Source organism: Microplitis demolitor, chromosome 7, assembly GCF_026212275.2.
Source record: "Microplitis demolitor isolate Queensland-Clemson2020A chromosome 7, iyMicDemo2.1a, whole genome shotgun sequence".
In the NCBI taxonomy this organism is placed as follows: Eukaryota; Metazoa; Arthropoda; class Insecta; order Hymenoptera; family Braconidae; genus Microplitis; species Microplitis demolitor.
Genome location: NC_068551.1, coordinates 6,789,549 through 6,808,500, shown reverse-complemented (window position 1 = coordinate 6,808,500; position 18,952 = coordinate 6,789,549). Strand labels below are relative to the sequence as shown.

Here is an 18,952-nt window from a genome sequence, read left to right as displayed (position 1 = left end):
ACCAAAATCACGTTAAAACTGGAAATTTTATTGAAAGAGACCGAAAACACGCCGAAAATTTCTTAATTTTATTATATAGGCCAATCGGCCGAAAATTTTTTATTCTTCTTAATATAATTTTTTTTCAATAACATTATCGCGAGTAAAAATCTTTGACCAAAAACAGTATAGTTTTGACAGCTGGATGAAATAAATAAAAAATCAAGTAATTAAAATTTTTTTTATTATAAATAAAATACAAATACAATAAAAAAATTTATTTATACAGAATATAAATAAAACTAAAATATAAAAATTTTTTTTATAATAAATTGATCAAAAAAATATAATTATCATTATAATTTCAATAAAGAAAAAAAAACGGACGGATTTAATATTTGTAAATCTCAATTTAAATATATTGTATAAAATACGACTAAGTAATGGACGGAGTGATTAAATCTAGTATTTACATTTAATATTAAGATTTTAAAAATTTAAGATTCATTAATGACAGAAAGACGATTATAGCAACGTAAAGTAAAATAGATTAAAATAATAATAAAAAAAAGTGATTGTATAAATTATTAAAATGTTCAATGGCTTAGAGATTTATTGTCAGCTTGAAAGCAGTCGTGTAAGAGTAATTCAAGCATGTCGCTGAACTTTTTCATACAGACGGAATATCCTCTTTCAATTTCAGTTTTTATTATTTTGAAATACTTGGCGAGTTTAATAATCGTCTTTCCATCTTTTTATTCATATATTTAAAATCTTATATTGTCCTTTAAGAATAGACGATATAATAATAAGATACTATGAACACTTTTATTGATCGTTACGAGTATCCTACTTTTTTTTTGTTAATATATTTCTATAGAAATATATGTCTACTTGAATTTAAGTTATTAACTTATCTTATAAAGTAAATTGTAATAAAAGTTGATATTACAATGGCTATTGTTAAAGATGACGATAGAGTTGTTGCACCATTACACGAATCATCTGAACAATAACATCGCTGCCAATAAACTCCGTTTTCGTCGACACCCCAATTACAAACACCTGTAACTCCGGTTTCTGCAACTGATGCACATCGTCGGACTACTTGTCTGAATCTTCCATCCCCTGGAATAATTTTTTAATAACTTAATAGTTTTAACAATAACAAAATAATTTAATGTACTGTATTGTAATAAATAAATATTTTCACCAAATATCGCACAATTTACATATACACTGATAGAAGTATTTATTTAAGCCAAATAAAATTTATTAATAGTTAATAAATGGCTTATTTGAATAGAAAAAAATGGCACATGAAGTTAATTAAGTTGGGTTATGACAAATAATTCATAGAACTGTTTGATTTCATTTTTTTAAAGAAAATGATACACACAATTAATTTTAATTGACAATAAAAATTACTATGCAAAATATAGAAAAAAAAATGAAATATTATAATAAATCTTTGTTAACGATCACACTTATTCTATTTGAGGTTATAAACATAAAGTGTCACGGTAGTCAAATATTGCAGTGAAATTCATTCAAATATGAGATTTACTAGCTATTAATAAATCTATATTTGAGCCAAACAAATACTTATTCCAGCCAAATAATTCTGAAAAACTGTTTCAAATAAATACATTTACTACTATCAAATAAATACTTCTATCAGTGTATGCTAAAAATTTTCGGAGTGAGCGCGGATTAAATTCGAAGTAAATCTTCTTAGAGTGAAATTTATTTGATTCCCTCAAGTTCATTTCAACATTAAAATCCCGGTTCGGAGTTGATTTGAACTGAAGGAAAATCCTCGTTCCTCCGAAATTACTCCACTAAAAAAAAATTGTCTATTCACTTCGTATGACAAGTGATTTTTTGTTAGAGCTCTGGGATTCCGAGCTATGGAGTGAATTCAGATTAAAATAAAATCCGTATTCACTCCCGATTTTTTACAGTGTACAATACTCAATGATGTCAACTTTTGACATGTTATATATAATTTCTATGGAGTTCGTAGTTTTCGAAAAGTCACTAAATTAAATTTTTTATTTTTAGTCTTATGTATTATAAACTAAGTAGACGTTCAGTTTTTTAAAGGTTTTAATATTTCAAAGATTATATAAAAAATATTTATAAATTTAAAGAATTTTGTCAGAAAAGTAAATAATTAAATAAGTTAGTGTCAATTAGGTCTTTTACTAGAATATCATAATTTGATATGAGTTATTTTTCTAAAATTTTTGAAACAAAAAAAAATTGTTTTTGTAACTATTGGCGGTAGTGGATAGAAAAATTGACTTACAAATAAATCCCTTAGGACCTTGTCGTACTTCTTTAACGCAAAAAGACCCAGGCATTTTGGATTCCTCATCGTTGCAATCGATTGGAATATGCTTGTTTCTATCAAAGTGTTCATAGGCACCGCACAAATCTTCTCTTTTAGGATCTGTATCGCTACTGCATTGGTAACAACGAACAGCTTCCGTTTCTATAAAATTATTCAATATATGTAACTAAAAAAAATTTCACTTCAAATGTACAATAATTATATGTAAAAAAAAATTAAAATTTATATTATAACAAAGACATCAAACAAGTAATTAGTTGTATAAATAATTAGTACTGCAAGTATAGAGTAAATACATAATTAATCATTTAATAAACATTACACACAAAATTGATAATTAGATTATTAAAAAACAAATATTTAGGCTCTTAACGAGGTAGACAGTCCGTGCTGAATAAATTTTATTTCATTGGTTTTTTTAACTGATAAAACTAAATTATATAAAAACTGAGAATTTAACAAATTCATAGAGATAGATGTAATACAATTATAATTGTAGCTCACGGCTTTATTACTGTACTCATCTATAAATTATATAAATTTAATTACTTCAGATTATTTTTATTGAATATATTTAAAAATACTAAAATAATTATTTAAATTTATTAACTTTATAAATTTCAATTAAAAAGAATTATTATTTTTTTTTTAAATGTTTACTTTTAAATTCAAAATTTTTTAATTAAAATATTAATAGATTACATGCCCACAATATTTATATTAAAATTTAATTTTGTTATAATCGATTCAAAATTTATAAGAAAGTTTGTTTATAAGTTGCGTTAATAAAAATAAAAATAAAAAAATAAACACACCTTTGTGATGGTTTTAGAAATAAAGATGGTGAGCAATGAATGTAATCATATATGCTTAATTATTTTTGTATTAAAAATAAAAATAATATCTTACCAAAAAAAAAATATGCTGTTAGCACGGAAATGAAAAATATAAATTTTGGAGAGTGCACCATGTTGATATGAAATTTATGTTTTTTTTTATTTTAAAGACAGATCAGGCAACAGACTTCCAACACTTGTTGTGCCTTGTGCCTTTACTAACTGTATAAACACCTGACGTCATTACTGGGCGTCGTCTTTATGACTCCCTCGACTGCGATGTCAGGCCGTTCATGCTTTTGTAATAGTCCCGTCATGACTATACTGTAGATATATATTTGATATTTAAACTATTTGAATATAAATTGCTTGGTTGTATTTAATAATATAAAGTTTTTTCACAAATTACATGATATACTCAAAAATTCAATAGAATGTTACTAAAATAACATAAATAAATTATTTTAATATTATTTATATTTTGAACACAATATATGATTTTTATACTTAGTAGTTTAAATTTAAAGCTTAATTTTTTTAAATTTTTAATAGTTTTTATAATTCTTATAATAACACATGGAAAAAAAATGAACTTTAAAAATTAGGGTTTGAAATTATAATCCGGCACCTAGGTGTCAATATTACTGAATTTTAACATTCCAAACAATAAATTTTATAACATGTCACTATGGGTAAATGTACTTTAGAATTCTCCATAATTTGTTAAATCTGTCATATCATTAATTTTTGAAATGATAAAAAATATTTTTTTGTATTTTAGATACTATTCGATTTCTGATACGTCAATAATCAGCCACTTTTTGGTAACACCGCTTATCACGTGGAAAAATTTTAATACACTGTAAAAAATAAGATACTGACATCAAACTTCCTCAAAGTTTGACAAATTTTCTCTTCAGTGAAATCTAATTCGTTTGAACCAACGAAAACTAGTTTATCTCAAGAAAATTATTTTTATTGAATTAAAATCTCTACACGGAGAAAAAAGTATAGTAAAACATACAATACTGTAGTAAAATTCACTAATAGATATGAAAAAATACATTCTGTATTGTATTTATTACTAAACGTTTAGTAAAATTTACTAGTTAGTAATAATTACATAATAAGATATTAAAAATTACTATGCGTAATGTATTTTTTGCTAAGACGATTATATTTTTTACTATTCGTATAGTAAATTTTACTATAAGTACTATTAATAAATACAAATTTAAGAAAGTTAACTTTCTAATACAATATAGGATTTGTTACTATACAAAATATTAAAAATTACTATACGCAATGTATTTTTTGCTAACACGATTATATTTTTTTACTATTTGTATAGTAAATTCTACTATGTATAGATAAAATTAAAAGTTGGTGGGGACAGCATAAACAAATACGTATTACAAGTTCTAAAAGTTTTGTCCAAAGGAGACATCAGATTTAAGCGAAACTTTTGAAACGTTTGACTTGACAACTTCACATGTTTCAATGAAACAAAAGTAGTTTCCTACAATACCGAACGTGTCGTGTCAACCGACGAGTTTCTTGGGGAAAGAATCCAATGAAGTTGTAGGAATAATTTCACGCACTCACATTGAAACCGAAAAATATTCGACAAGAATTTAAATGTGTTCGTTATAAAATATCGAAGTATATTTGAATAAGTCTTTATATTATCGATTCAATAGAAAAATTTATAAATAAAAAGTATAAGGAATTGATGGTGTATATCCATTCAATATGAAAACAAAGTACACTGAGAGAACAATTTATTTGAGCTAAATGAGATTTGTTTGAGGCAAATATATCCCATATTTGAATGGACCCAATTATTGTTGATTTGAGACAAAAATATGGTTCATTTGAATGAAATAATAATTTTTTTATAGTTAACAAATTTGTATTTGATAGCGCCACCAGCCGCAGTGGAATTTTTTTTAACCAAGATTTGTTAACTATAACCAAATATATATTTGAATGAAATAAATGATTTTGTTCAGTCAAATAAATCTATTTAGTTGGCTCAAATAAATTGTTCTTTCAGTGTACTACAAGCACAATTAAACTTAGACTTCCCTACTAGATGCGTACGCTGTGAAAAATTTCCAACAAATTTTACTATGGGCGTATTGTTACACTGGACCATAAGAAAACTGGTACAAAATTTACAAGTATCCCATAGTAAACAGTATGCGCAGACGATACAATTGGGACCTATGCGCATACGTTTACTATGGGACACTTGTAAATTTTGTATCAGTTTTCTTATGGTCCGGGGTTACAATGCACCCATAGTAAAATTTAATGGGAATTTTTCACAGTGTAGTGTAGTGGTAAAACGTCTGACTCTCGTGCGTAGGGTGCTGAGCTCGAATTCTATGGATTTACCAATATTACAATTATTTAATTTTTCACTAAAAACTGTGAGTATCTAAGGATTATTTGTAAAGTATAATCGATATAATTTAATTGTCCCAATAAACACCGCCCGGGTCAAAAATAAATACTTCATTTAGGCTTGGTTTACTGTCGAAATTCGGAGCCGTTTTTCACAAGACAAATCTGACTTTTTCTCGCCTCCGGGCGGAAAGCATCAACTTTCGTCCCGCTGTGCAAAACGAAGTTGCCGCTTTCCACCCCCGTCGACGAGAAAAATAGTATACACTCCTCGGGAAGTAAATACGAAAGCCTCGGCTTCGCCTCAGCCATCAATTACATGTGATCTGAGACATTTCTTACTTTACTTCCCTAGGTGTGTAATACACTGTTTTTACGGAGATATAAAATAAATTGAGTTTTCGTCTTGGTTTAGACTTAACTAGCTTACTTAGTCACAATTCAAGACGAAAAAGTCTAAATCAAGTCGAAAGTAAGATGAATGACTGTCGTGCTCGAAGTGAAGACAAATAAGTTCAAACTAAAATGACAAAGTTCAAAAAGTTAAAAAAAATTTAATTTAAGTCGAAGAAGTCGAGATCTTATCGAAAAATCGTTGGTAAATCGATAACTTCAAAAGAAAATACAGTGAAGCGAACCTGAATCAAGTTTTATTTTCGACCCGGGCGTTTTTAAGTATTTTTTCGGATATTTTAAATATGAAAGCTTTGATTTGAGTCAAAACTCATTTTAATATTTATTTTGATTACTTACATTGATTTCTAACGGAAATCGAGCTCGAAGAGCTCGAAAACAGCGACAAGTCTTGGGTCTGGTTTGCAGGGTCAACCGATGCCCAGATTTTTTCTTTATTGATATGGTTCTGTATATTTTATTAACGTTGTACCAACTATAATAATAGTTTAAATTTATTGATACAATAAATAAAATATCTACTTTTGGAACTCCACTAGTCTATGTAAGTTTTGTCGTTTAGATAAAAGTGCAATTGTTCCCACGGGTAGCTTTTCTACTTATGATCCAGAAGATTTACAAAACGAATGTATAAAATGATAACAAGAAAGTATAGCGTGTAAAAATCTTAACATTAACCTCTTCTATGCTATTGTTAAACCCAAAGGTGACATTTCTTCTACTATATATCAGTCGAATAGTTTTTATCTCATATTTTTATTTGACTATTTTATCGATGATTACTTGTATAAATGTATTTATACAGAGTAGTTATGTAAATATTAAAATATTATGAATTAAATAATTGTAATAAACGTTTATTTTTTTATATTTAGATAAGAAACTTTCATGTTGAACAAAAATTTGTGTAGATTATATCATAGCTTATTTTTTCTAATAATAAAATGCACAATTAATTATGTAATTTTTCGTTGGGATTTTTTTTTAAACATTTAAATTAGTTTTCACAGAGAGAAGTTAATTGTATTATCCACGATACAAAATTTTTAATTTTAACTATCTAAAATAGTAATAGAATTTTTCAGTGTTATAATAATTAGATTAACCATTGAAAATGATAACAGTAATAAATGATGGTGGTGACGATTACGATCAAAGATGCTAATTCTAACTATTAAAGATTATATTTGTTACAACCGAAGATGGTAACTGTTACCATTCCAAGTTGTAAAAATTCTTAAACAAGGAAGGATAAATCGATATAAATTTAAATCCTTTATATATATTCATAATATGCATATGCGTGCATGTATGCGTGGGTATATGTATGCATGTGTGTGTGTGTGCGCGCGTGTGTGCATATGTCGCATGTAGACAAGCTTCAGACTGTAACGTTGATATTTAAATTTTTTATTAGCTAAGATGGTAATCATTATTTGGGCTGATAGTAACTATTACCATCAGATTATTAAGAATTACGATGTTGATAATAGTAGCAATTATTTAAGATAATAAAAGTTACAATTTTTGATTATCATAAATAATTGTAAATTTTACTATATAGATGGTAAATACTACCATTCAGATTATTTATTTAATAATTTAAATGATATTTTCTAATATAAAATTCAGTTCAAAAATTGTATTATAACTCGACGATTTTTGCCCTAAAATTCTCTTTGTGTTGTTAACAATAATTTTTTCATTTTCGAAAAAATTATAACTATCATCATTTTTGATGAAATATTGCATTATTCATTCATTAATTGATTGTATTAATTTTTCATCATCAAAATTACTTATAATATCGTAATGATTAATACAACTGAAAAATCCTTGTCATTAGATATTACTTAAATTTTTTTCCGATAGGTGGAAATAGTAGTAATTTGTACAGTATAGAGATGTCAAGAATTGTTATTATCGATATACACAAATTCAATTTTCGACGTTGTGTTATGAATTTTAGAAAAATTTATTCCAATACTTGTATTCGACGTTTGTATGAAGAGGAAATAAGAGAAATGACATTTGCAAGAAAAAAAATTTAAATAAATAAAAATATACCTGTAATACTTTTATGCGCACATTTTCCCTTGACAATATCCCAGACGTAATCGAGTAGTTGCCTCATGCATCCGATTCGCATCGCGTATTCCAATAAAGCAATCGGCGTCAAGAGTTATAACATACAAGAAAAAAAATCGGTCACGCATGAACATTTGAACCTTTTTTTGTTTTGTTTTTTATTTTTTTAGTTAGAATTTTTTCACTGTCCAATAAAATATCATTGTATTGTTAAATCGAAAAAAATTTTTTTGACGAAGATAAAATATGATTTAATTCATAATATCGACTGTCGTAATACTAAAAAACTTTATGCTTGTAGTAGTTTTATCTGAGATAAAATGAACTAAATAACGATTGCCCAAGCGAGTGGATCGAGGTATTCTCGAGTGGGTGCAAATAAGAGTTGAAAGGGTTTAATAAGAGAAAATCCGTTTTTATCGCTTGTTACGCTAGTTAGTTTCGCGCTCAAGCTTCCACTCGTGCCAATAGGCCAATAGACTCTTTATTCGTATTGAAGCACTTTCCGAATATATCGGTATCAAATAACGATCACCACCAAAGCTAACTATCAATTTACAATTTTATTTTATTGAATTGATCGTAAAATTTTAATCCATTTAAAATTTATGTATTCTTACGGAATTTTATTATCTTATATTAATATGAATAATGAAATGAGATTAGAAAAAACAGAGATATTACACAAAGAAAAAATTATGGAAACCCTTTCCAGTATACGTTTATTAGATGTGTCATTTAATACCATTATACACGAAAAAAAAAAAAACTTTCAGAATTCAGGGGAATTTTAACATTCCACATAATAAATTTATAATACGTGTCGTCAATTTTTCATGTATTAGTAATGATTTTTAAAGTTCAAATAGTAATTTTTCTTGCAAAGATAATAAAATTGTTTGAAATGCTATAGTGTCATAGTAAAGTCGGTCCACATTGATCACCATCCGAAATTCAAATTAACACATGCAATATTTTAGTTTTATGGTTTAAGAGTTTCTTTTTTATATGTTGTAAAGCTTCGAAATGTGAGTTTCCTTCAAATTTTAGTTAAGATAATTTACAACTTAATCCTAAAATCCTCTAAAAAATTATTCCTTAAAGTAAAATTTAAACTTATTTCTCCAGACGATATCGTCCAGTTGTACTGAATTACTTTATTGCCGTTTTCCTTTAGATGCCTTCCGTCCTAATCCTATGTCGATATCATATGATGTTTCCAGTTTTTTCTAAATAATTTCTAGCCTTTCTAATGTCTCACTCTTTCCTCTTGTCTATCCTTTCTCGCAATGTCTCCTCCTACTTTAAGGGTTGTCACTCCTACAATTGCTGATTAGATTACCAATCACAATGTCACTTTTTCCACCTTTTCTAAATAGTAAGATTTTTACATACAGTTCAAGAGTCCTGAGGTTTAAAGGTCTCCCAAGACAAAAATTATAAGACAGTTACCACCAAGAACGCAAACCGTTTAGTTGAGACTTGCCTAGTTCTTATCCTTACCAAAAATTCAAAGCAAATTCTATTTTGAAGTTATTACCGAGTTTGTTCTTTTATTATATTTACTAACTTTTTAATTAATTTTTAGATTTTATAAAATTTTACCAGGCCATTTTCAGTGTAGAATTTTGTCTCGGGTGTACAATTTTTATGCAAACAGATTAGACATCCTATTGCAATCTTTTTTTTTTTTTTTTTTTTTTTTTTATAACTTCGATGAGAATAATATTTATTTTCACCAGTTGGGAATATATGTAACCTGCACGATATGTTCATTAGTAAATCGATATATTATCATAGTACTTTTTGATAATTATTCTGTAAAAGTTACATTAACTTGAGAAATGTATATACAACAAAGTAGTATATGGAACAAGTTTGTGATTAAATCTATCGGTACTATTTTGCATTGAGTCGAAGAAAATAGTTTATTTTTATATTTACAACAAGCGACATTTTTTTCAGTCTGTTGGTTAATATAATCAATATTAATTTTAATAATGTACTAATGCTTCTAAATCAAATTCAAATTCTCATTATGAAACTAATTTTCATTGCAAGTTATACAATACAGCGATATAGTGTATTGTTAATAATTGAATTTATAATACGACTAGCGAATATTTATTTAAAAAATTTTACTTGGATTATTATTATTTATAAACATTATTTACACAGTTGCGTGTGTTTATCTTAAACATTTGATAATTGAATCTGCATTGCGTAGAACGAATTTGTACATATCAAAAAGTTTATTGTTTAAAACAAATTTTGTCTATTTGAGTCGTAAAGATTGGCCCCTAAAAGATCGATTTCATAAAAATTTATTGAACGCGATCGAATCTGGTTTCCGGCAAAAAAGTTTTAGAAGTTTAGTTAAGAATCCACTGGAAAAAGAGAAAAAAGTTGATCGAATAAAAAAAATTTTAAAGTATGATGAAGTAGACGTGATTGATCTTGAATATTTCTATATATTTTTTGCATTTATTCAACTTTTAGCAGTTCTTATATTTGGCATTGAATTTTTGGTTTCATGATATCGGCGTCGAAGGCGTTAAATGATGTTTGTTATTCAAATAGTGGGTTTTTTGTGATTAATGGCTGTTCTATAATAACGCATGATTCTTCATGTTATTTTAAGTAAGTTTTCAGATTTTATGAATTTGGCATTTTTCATTTGCGGTTTATTTTTTAGGTAAATTTTTTTCAAAATCTAGGTATTGTATTTGTCCTCATGGTCGATTTTTCAAGGATTTTTGTCATAACCTATTATAATTGATTGAGTAGAGTTCAAAAATACCATACGTAAAAAAATTTATACATGTATGTATATATATTGAAACGTGATGAAAAATTCGACATCGACTCGTGGTTTGGAAATCGTTGCGCCTACAATTCTTATCAGATTCTAATGAAATTTCCTACACTTATTCTATGTGTAATTATCACGTTTTTGTTCGAAGATGGGCTAAATCAGTTGATTAGTTTAGAAGTTATAGCTGTTTGAAATTTCCATGATTTTTCGAAAAAATCAGTTTTTATCCAAATTCAGGTTCATATAATCTTAAAACTAATACTCGTAGACAATTTTCGTAAAAAGTATCCGAAAGCTTGTCTGATAAGCTATAATTTATCGTCTTAAATTTTATGTTTTCGCCATTTCTTCCAATAATATGTTGGCCTTGAAAGTTTTAATGGAATCAAAAAATTTTGAAAATCTGGTTTTCATTCCTCATAACTTATTTATTTTTCATTATAATCCAACTTCGTCAGTTGAATTTCATTGTGAACAAAATAAGCTGTAAATTCCATAGCTATCTTATATTTTAAAATTATTTCCTTCATTGCTTATGGTGTTTCAAATATCCCTCCATGCCTTATGATTATTACTGGTCTTGTCATTACGATAGCACCCACAGTTCTTATCGGATGTTAATGAAATTTTCTACATTTATTCTATAGGTGATGCTCTTGATCATGTTCGAAGATAGGCTGAATCGGTCGAATAGTTTTGAAACTATAGCTGTTTGAAATTGTCACGATTTTTCGTGAAAATCCGTTTTTAATCACTGTTAAAGTTTATACAACTTTAAAACTAATACTCATAGAAAATTTCCGTTAAAAGTATCTAAAAGTTTGTCTGATAAGCTATAACTTATGACCTTAAACGTCATGTTTTGAATATTTCTTCCAACAATTTGATAGCCTTGAAAATTTTAACGGAATCGAAAAACGTTGAAATTATTGTTTTCATCCCACATAACTTATGCATTTCCAATTATAATTCAATGACGTCAGTTGTATTTTATTGTGAACAACATAACCTGTAAATTTCACGGCTATTTTATACTTTCAAAGTCTATATATGTATCACGCTATCTCAATTCAACGACATTATGACGGTGACCCTTTCCGATTTATGTGATTTTTCCATATGTTTCATACATGCAGAAAGAAGTCTTGAGCTAAATTTTCAGCTTTTCACCTCCATCCCTTCCAGGGTTATTATTTTTGCTTAAAAAGGATATAACTTTGACCATAAGTATAAACTCACGTCATGGGGGCTCAATTTGTTCAATTTTTAAAGCTCTTTCTGAAAAAAAATTCAAAATCAGAAACCAAAAATTTCGTAATGCTTTTTCGGCCATTTTTAGTCAAAAAATTAGTTTTCTGTTCAATAAATAAACATCATCACAATTACGTTTCGCCGGTGGTCTTTCTTTATTTTTTATAGGGTCTTTCATATTTTAGTTAGGGTAAAGGCACCAATTATTGACTCTATAAGAGATACGATTATTATTTCATATTTTTTACAATATTAACGATAAATATTATTGAATTTTGATTTTAACAGTGTCTTTATTAATCTTTTAACAAATCGAATTCATACTTTTTGATAAGAATAAGTAAGATTTACTTATTAAATATAAGTGATGGGATAAATAACCCGAATACACCAATTATTGACAGGTTAAACACTCGACTGATCTATTGACATGCTATGGCTCTAATTATTGAAACCCATAATGCGCATGCGTCATTAATCTGTAGAACTAAAGTAAGGAATAAAGTCTTCGAATAATTTCTAATTTATTAATTAATATTCAACCAATTAGACAAATTTCAATCCCGAAACTATTCAAAATATTTTCTAATCAAACGAAAATTAAATCGATTATTCACTTTTTTTATAACAATTCAGTAGTAAATACATGACAGTGTGGGTTCGCCAGAATTGTCGTTAAGGTTTGTAACAGACTTATGTTTAAAAAAGAGACGTTACGGCGCTGTCTACTAACCTGTCAATATGAGATACAACTTCAATATTACGTACTAATTATTGACATCCACTATTTTAAAATTAAAAATCATAAAATTTACTGTAAATATATCATATTGTTAATTTTTCATATTTTATTTTTTCATAAAAAGAAAGTTGATTTAATTAAATAGAAAACAATAATAAAAAATCATCGTTTTGAAAGACTGACTTTCTAATCAGAATAGTTAAGAAAATTGACGCTTACAAGCCGTTCTGATAGACACAAATAAATTTTATTTTATTTTATTAATAAATATTTGATATTTTTCATTAACAATAATTTTTTTATCAATTTTTTTAATATAAAGATTGTTTAAAAATGCATGCGATTATTATTAATATAGTAGGTAATTAAATATGTCTTAAAATAAAATAGGGTGTCAATAATTGGACTCTTGTCAACAATTGGTGCTTTTACATTATCATGAAAAAATATAATCTTGTAAACTCAATCTTTTACATTGTTGTATTTTTCTTTAATAACTCAATGTAACCATATATCATTGATATATACATAGGAATAAATGCATACTATTTATATATATAAGCAGGTTGTTATTTTCTTAAAGTTTAAAGTCTCCCTTGTTTTATTTAGCATTATTATATACAAAATCTTGTCATTACTTTTATGTAATATTACTTGTTTTCACAAATTAAAAAAAAAATATTTCGAAACCATATGGTGCAGCTTCTATTTAGCAAGAAAGTAAAAAAAAACTTCAATGGCCAAAAAAAAACTTGAATACATTTCACGTGTGCTTGGATAAATTATTCAAAACGGTTTTCTATGATCCACAGTGTTGTTTCTGCTGTCTGGCAGTTGAGATCTATCCTTGTGTATTTTATTTTTCTTTTTTTTTCTCCTCTTTATTTACTTTTTCTTCTTGTTTTTTTGTTCTGTCCGCCACGGAGACTCATTCATCCACCACGTGCGGCTCGAGGTATCCTTCTGTCTCAGCGCCGCGAGCTACGACAGCAGAACCCTGGGGAATTCCTACTTTTCTGACAACCACCGCCACATTTATCCCATCTAGCATTTTCAGACAAGCTTACAAAGGAAGTCAAAATCCAATAATTCCGATAACGCTTTGGGTACTTCATCTATATAGTCTGTATTATATATAGTGTACTGAGTGTATGTTTAAGAGTGTAAGAGTACCATAGAGGGTTGATATCGCTTACGGGCCAATTCACACTCTCTACTTGTTGTATATTTATCAACGCCCGTTATATATTCCATCGTCAGCCCTAAATTTCATATTTAATCTCATTGCCTCGGATATTCAATTATTAAACTCTCGTATTCATCAATTCTCTTTCACATGTTCAATTGTATTTTAATTTATTTTCTTGCATATTTTGATGGTCTACTGTTCTCTAGGCATTTTATGAAGTTTGTAAATGAAGAAGTGATGAGTTTTTACATTAATTTTTTCAAATTTTACTTTTCGTTTTATATTTAATGATTTTAATGATGAAAATTTGTTTTTATGCTCATACTCGGGAAAAAATAGTTCAAATTCACGGAGAATTGATTTTTTCATTATTAAGATCTATGTAGGGAGACCAAAGCACGATGACCCCCCTAAGACTAACTATTTTTTTGGGCTTTTGAGCACCAAGTACAAGTTGTTGTGATCTATCTAGAATAAAGTCATCATAATTTTTCCATGATGTAAAAAAATATAAAAAATCTGACCGATCGATTTCAAAATCGAACCAGATCAACCATATCAATCTAAGATTGAGATGGTTGAGGTAGCAATCGGCACGTTTTATTGATTCTAGAGCTGAATAGATTTTGGAATTGATTATTGATGGTTGAGATGGCATTCGACGCAACTTATAAAGTTTAAAGCTGATTAGATTTTAGAATCAATCCATCGAGCACATTACAAGTTATCCAAAAAAAAAACATTTTTGGAAAAATTTTATTTTTGGAATATCTCCGAATGCACCGTGCCGATCGAGTTCAATTTCTCGCATCTTGCAGGAATTAGTAAGCCGTGATGAATGCCATCTTGAAGATCAAAATCGGTTCATTCGTTCAAAAGTTACAGAATATTTACAACAGACGTACATACAAACTTCTGGTCAAAATTAGATTTTCGAAAATCTAATCGAAACCAATAACTTCCCTTTTTTTTGAAAATTTTCAATTTTTTTAGCGAAAAGTTAAAAAGTTAAGTCGATTAATGGTGTCTATCAAGAGTTATCGTATTTACGAAGTTTCATACGTAACAATTTAGTTTAAACTTATAAGATAACGAATCGACTTAATTCTAGGTTCAAATTGTTCGTTAATAAATTCTTTTTATGCTAGTATACAATTTGACATATTTTGGTGTAATTAAAAGAGAGTAAAATTATTTTTGTGTGATTAAAATAGTCGAAAAACCGGTTATAATGCATTCTCAGCGCGAAAACGATCAGGAATACCCCAGTTCACTCTACGGGCCAGCCCTAAATTTCCCTGTTGTTTTCAAGCTCAAGGAGCTCGAAAGCATTATTGTGAATTTATTTTTGGAACCTTTGAGCTCAGAAGCACTCTTGAATGCGTTTGCTTTTTAAGCTTTTAAAGCTCAAACAAGTTACATTTTATATGAAATTTTGAAATTTTAAGAATCGAAAATAATTAATGAACAAGCGTTTTTTAATTTTTTATCCACGATTATTATATTTAATGAAATCACTGTACTTGGGCAAAAATCAATGTAAATGATCGAAATAAAGATTTAAATGAGTGCTGACTCAAAGCAGAGAGTTGATATATAAAATATCAAAAAATAATGTCAAAAACGGTGTTTTTTCTATTGTTTTTATGAAAACATTATTTAAACTATCAAAAAACTACATTCTATTACGCGGTAGTCAAAAGAGACTATAAACACAGAGCTGGTATGATTTTTGGACCATTTGGTTAATTATATTCTGAGTTATCCGAGAAAAGTGAGGTAAATTGTTATTTATTAAATTTCTCGACGCCGATATCTTTTGAGCTAATCAACCGATTTTGACGTTCAATGTGGCAAAATAGTTTCTTAGGACATCAAAATGTCGGCATCTGATGAAAACTCGATTTTTGAAAATCGGGATGAAAGCTTTCTGAATTTTAAATAATTTACAATTTTTTTAGCGGGAAGTTGAAAATTTAAAAAAACAAAATTTTTCTTGCGCGGAAAAAAAAAATTTAATTTCTACTCGTAAAATATATGTTAACCTGATCATGACATAATTGTTTGATTTAGTGCGTTCGACAGATATCGTTTTCGTCGTCTACTCTGCAAATATGTGGAGTAATTTTCTTTTTAAGCTTCAGAATTTCGAATGATAGACTCGTAAAAAAACATTGTCATAAAATCTTATTAAACTCTATAATATTGTAGGAATTCTTTCGAGTAAATTTAGATCAAAATTTAATTTTGGATTTCCGTCCAATTTTTTATAGTGTAGATCTAAAATTTAAAAAAACTAGATCTATATTGATCTAATCCGATTTTGTTAAATCTAAAATATTTTTTTCCAGGTACATTTATCTTTATTATTATTAGACCTTATCAAATCCATTGACATTCATGTTTTAATAATTGTAGTCTCAAACAAAATTCCAAATTTTTTTTTTATTTCTATTTCTAATTAACTTTAAAACACGTTTAACTAAAGTAAGTGTGTTATTTATCATAAATCAATTATGTTACAGAAAAATAATCTACGTGCACGATAAGATAAGAGATTATAATTTTAATTTACTTTGGAATTTTAATTACTTGTAGGAAATGAGTCATAAATGAAAAGACTTAAATAAGATTTCAAATAATATTAGAATAGTAAACGAGTAAAAAAAAACAATTAATTAATAAAGCAAGTATAAAACATGTTCATTAAGTGGAATCTTTGAATTAATTAAATTTGTTAGGATAGAAGCATTAGATATTGCGTTAAACTAAAAATAATTTACTCCATTAAGGTATTTGAAAGTTTGAATAAAGTATAGCAAATACAATTTTTTTTATTCTTATTATAAGTATGAAGACGAACAACAATAACATTACACTGAGAGAAAAGTGCTTAGTAACCTGAACTATGCAGCGATAGATATAAAAATATAGTCTCCCTAACCAATTTTTATTGTTACTGGAACTATGTACTAGTGTGAATCAGCACGGAAAAATAGTTACATTAACTAAATTTAAGAAACCATTTTTGCCTTATTATGGTCACTACAAAACTTTAATCATTTTAAAACAAGACTTAGTAGTGAACACAATATAATCTTTATCGTTTGCTCAATTAACATAAAATAGATACAGTAACTACGTTAGCTTAGTGACTGTGTGATAGTTGGTAGAAATAATTTTAATAGATGACACAACTAAGAATTTAGTTGTCGTCTCATACAATATCATTTATTTAGTTCCTTTTACTACTAACAAAAGTATCAACCGTACTATTTCATGTTAGTTCTCTAAACAGTCGATTTCTAGTTAATTTAATAATTATAGAATATTTCTGCTGACTAGTAATCAAATTTAAAAAAAAATTCAAAAGAGAATATCGTTATAAATACCATTAATATTTAGTTTCCCTGCCTCTAAATTGCATTCCTAATGCCAAAAGTGCGTATTGCAAAACATAAGCCAAAGAAGCGTATCAAACATTTTTTTTTGCTTATCAGTTCCGAATCGTTAAACATGTGGAGGTCGATTAAAAAAGTGAAAAAAAAAATTTTTTTATACCAAAAGGGCGTGTAAATATTTTTTGTTACTTAGATAATTCCCTCCAAATATGTGGGGCTTTTGAGCCAAAGTCGTAGCGTATTTCGCCGTACTTGAAGTCGTGGCGTATTTTGGCTCAACTCAAACCAAGTTGACTCACAGGTTTCTTTTTATCAGTGTGTGTAGAGAAACTCAAATTTGAAAGCCGTGTTTATAAGTTTTCATAACGTACAAATAAATAACCTTATGAGTTAAAGAGAAACCCTTTATAGCAAAATAATCAAACAAGATGTTTGAATCGAAGCAGTTTTACGATTTTCATATTATAAAATAATTCCAGCTATTAATATTAATCCTACATATATTTTTAAATTATGTGCTGTTTTTGAGAATTATAAATATACAGAAAAAACAGATAATTTGAATCCTGAAATTTTTTTAAAAATCGATTCGGGAAATCAAAATTTTCTTGCCCTAAATAAATAATTATCTTGAAATTTTTATTTTTAATTCAAATATTTTTTCTCAAGTTAACATATTCTTATGCTTAAAGCGAAGAATTTTTACTTGTTTCAAAAGTTTTTATTTCTTAATATTAGATATTTTTTTGAAGTAAGATATATGAGTTTTTGTAACAATCTGCACTTTTTTGTTTGAAGAATATAAAATTTATCGCAATGAGTACTATTATTTAACGCAAGAATTTTTTATGCTACAACCAAAACAAAAAAGTTGCTTAAACTAAGAGATAAATGTCACCAGAACAAAGCAACAACAGCGGGAGTAGTTTGGTGCTCGCCACCAGATCGCGCCCACCTTTTGTATAGTGTCCCTGGTAAGAAACTTATTTCAGAAGTATTATATTCCAAGCTTGAGAACGATCCTGGCATAAATACTTCTCTGTTATCCGACAGAGTGACAAGAATCATTTTTGATTGTAATATAGTATATACTAAATTACATTAAGACATTAATATTTAATATTAATGTTTCCTAAAATAATTTTTGTTATAATAAAAAAATATCAAGTACGTTCAATGTGAAAGAAAAAAAAATTTCTAAATTTGTCACGCAAATATTAGCTAGTAAATAAAAAAAAATCCAGTAATAATGAACCAAAATCTGCAGTACAGATCGCTAAATAATTTTATTTCTTGCAGTACTAAATCATGGAAATGGTAACTATGAATGTTTAGTTACAATAAGTCAAATCAGTACATTCTCAGAAAGTTCGATTTTCTAGTGTGTACATCTAGACACAAATACTTATTCCTACAATTATAAATGATTTGAAGAAATAAGTGTACATTATTAACATCACTATAATTTCATT

General features: G+C 27.4%; 1 protein-coding gene across 1 annotated transcript; it reads right to left on the bottom strand.

The window, feature by feature from the left end:
- Window positions 1-347: 347 nt before the first annotated feature.
- LOC103571447 (uncharacterized) lies at window positions 348-3,450 on the bottom strand. The gene is made up of 3 exons (XM_008549615.3): window positions 3,245-3,450; window positions 2,291-2,476; window positions 348-1,107 (listed from the first exon to the last, which is right to left on the bottom strand). The coding sequence occupies exons 1-3, from the start codon at window positions 3,303-3,305 to the stop codon at window positions 893-895; spliced, it is 462 nt and encodes a 153-aa protein (XP_008547837.1). The 5' UTR covers window positions 3,306-3,450; the 3' UTR covers window positions 348-892.
- Window positions 3,451-18,952: the final 15,502 nt, after the last annotated feature.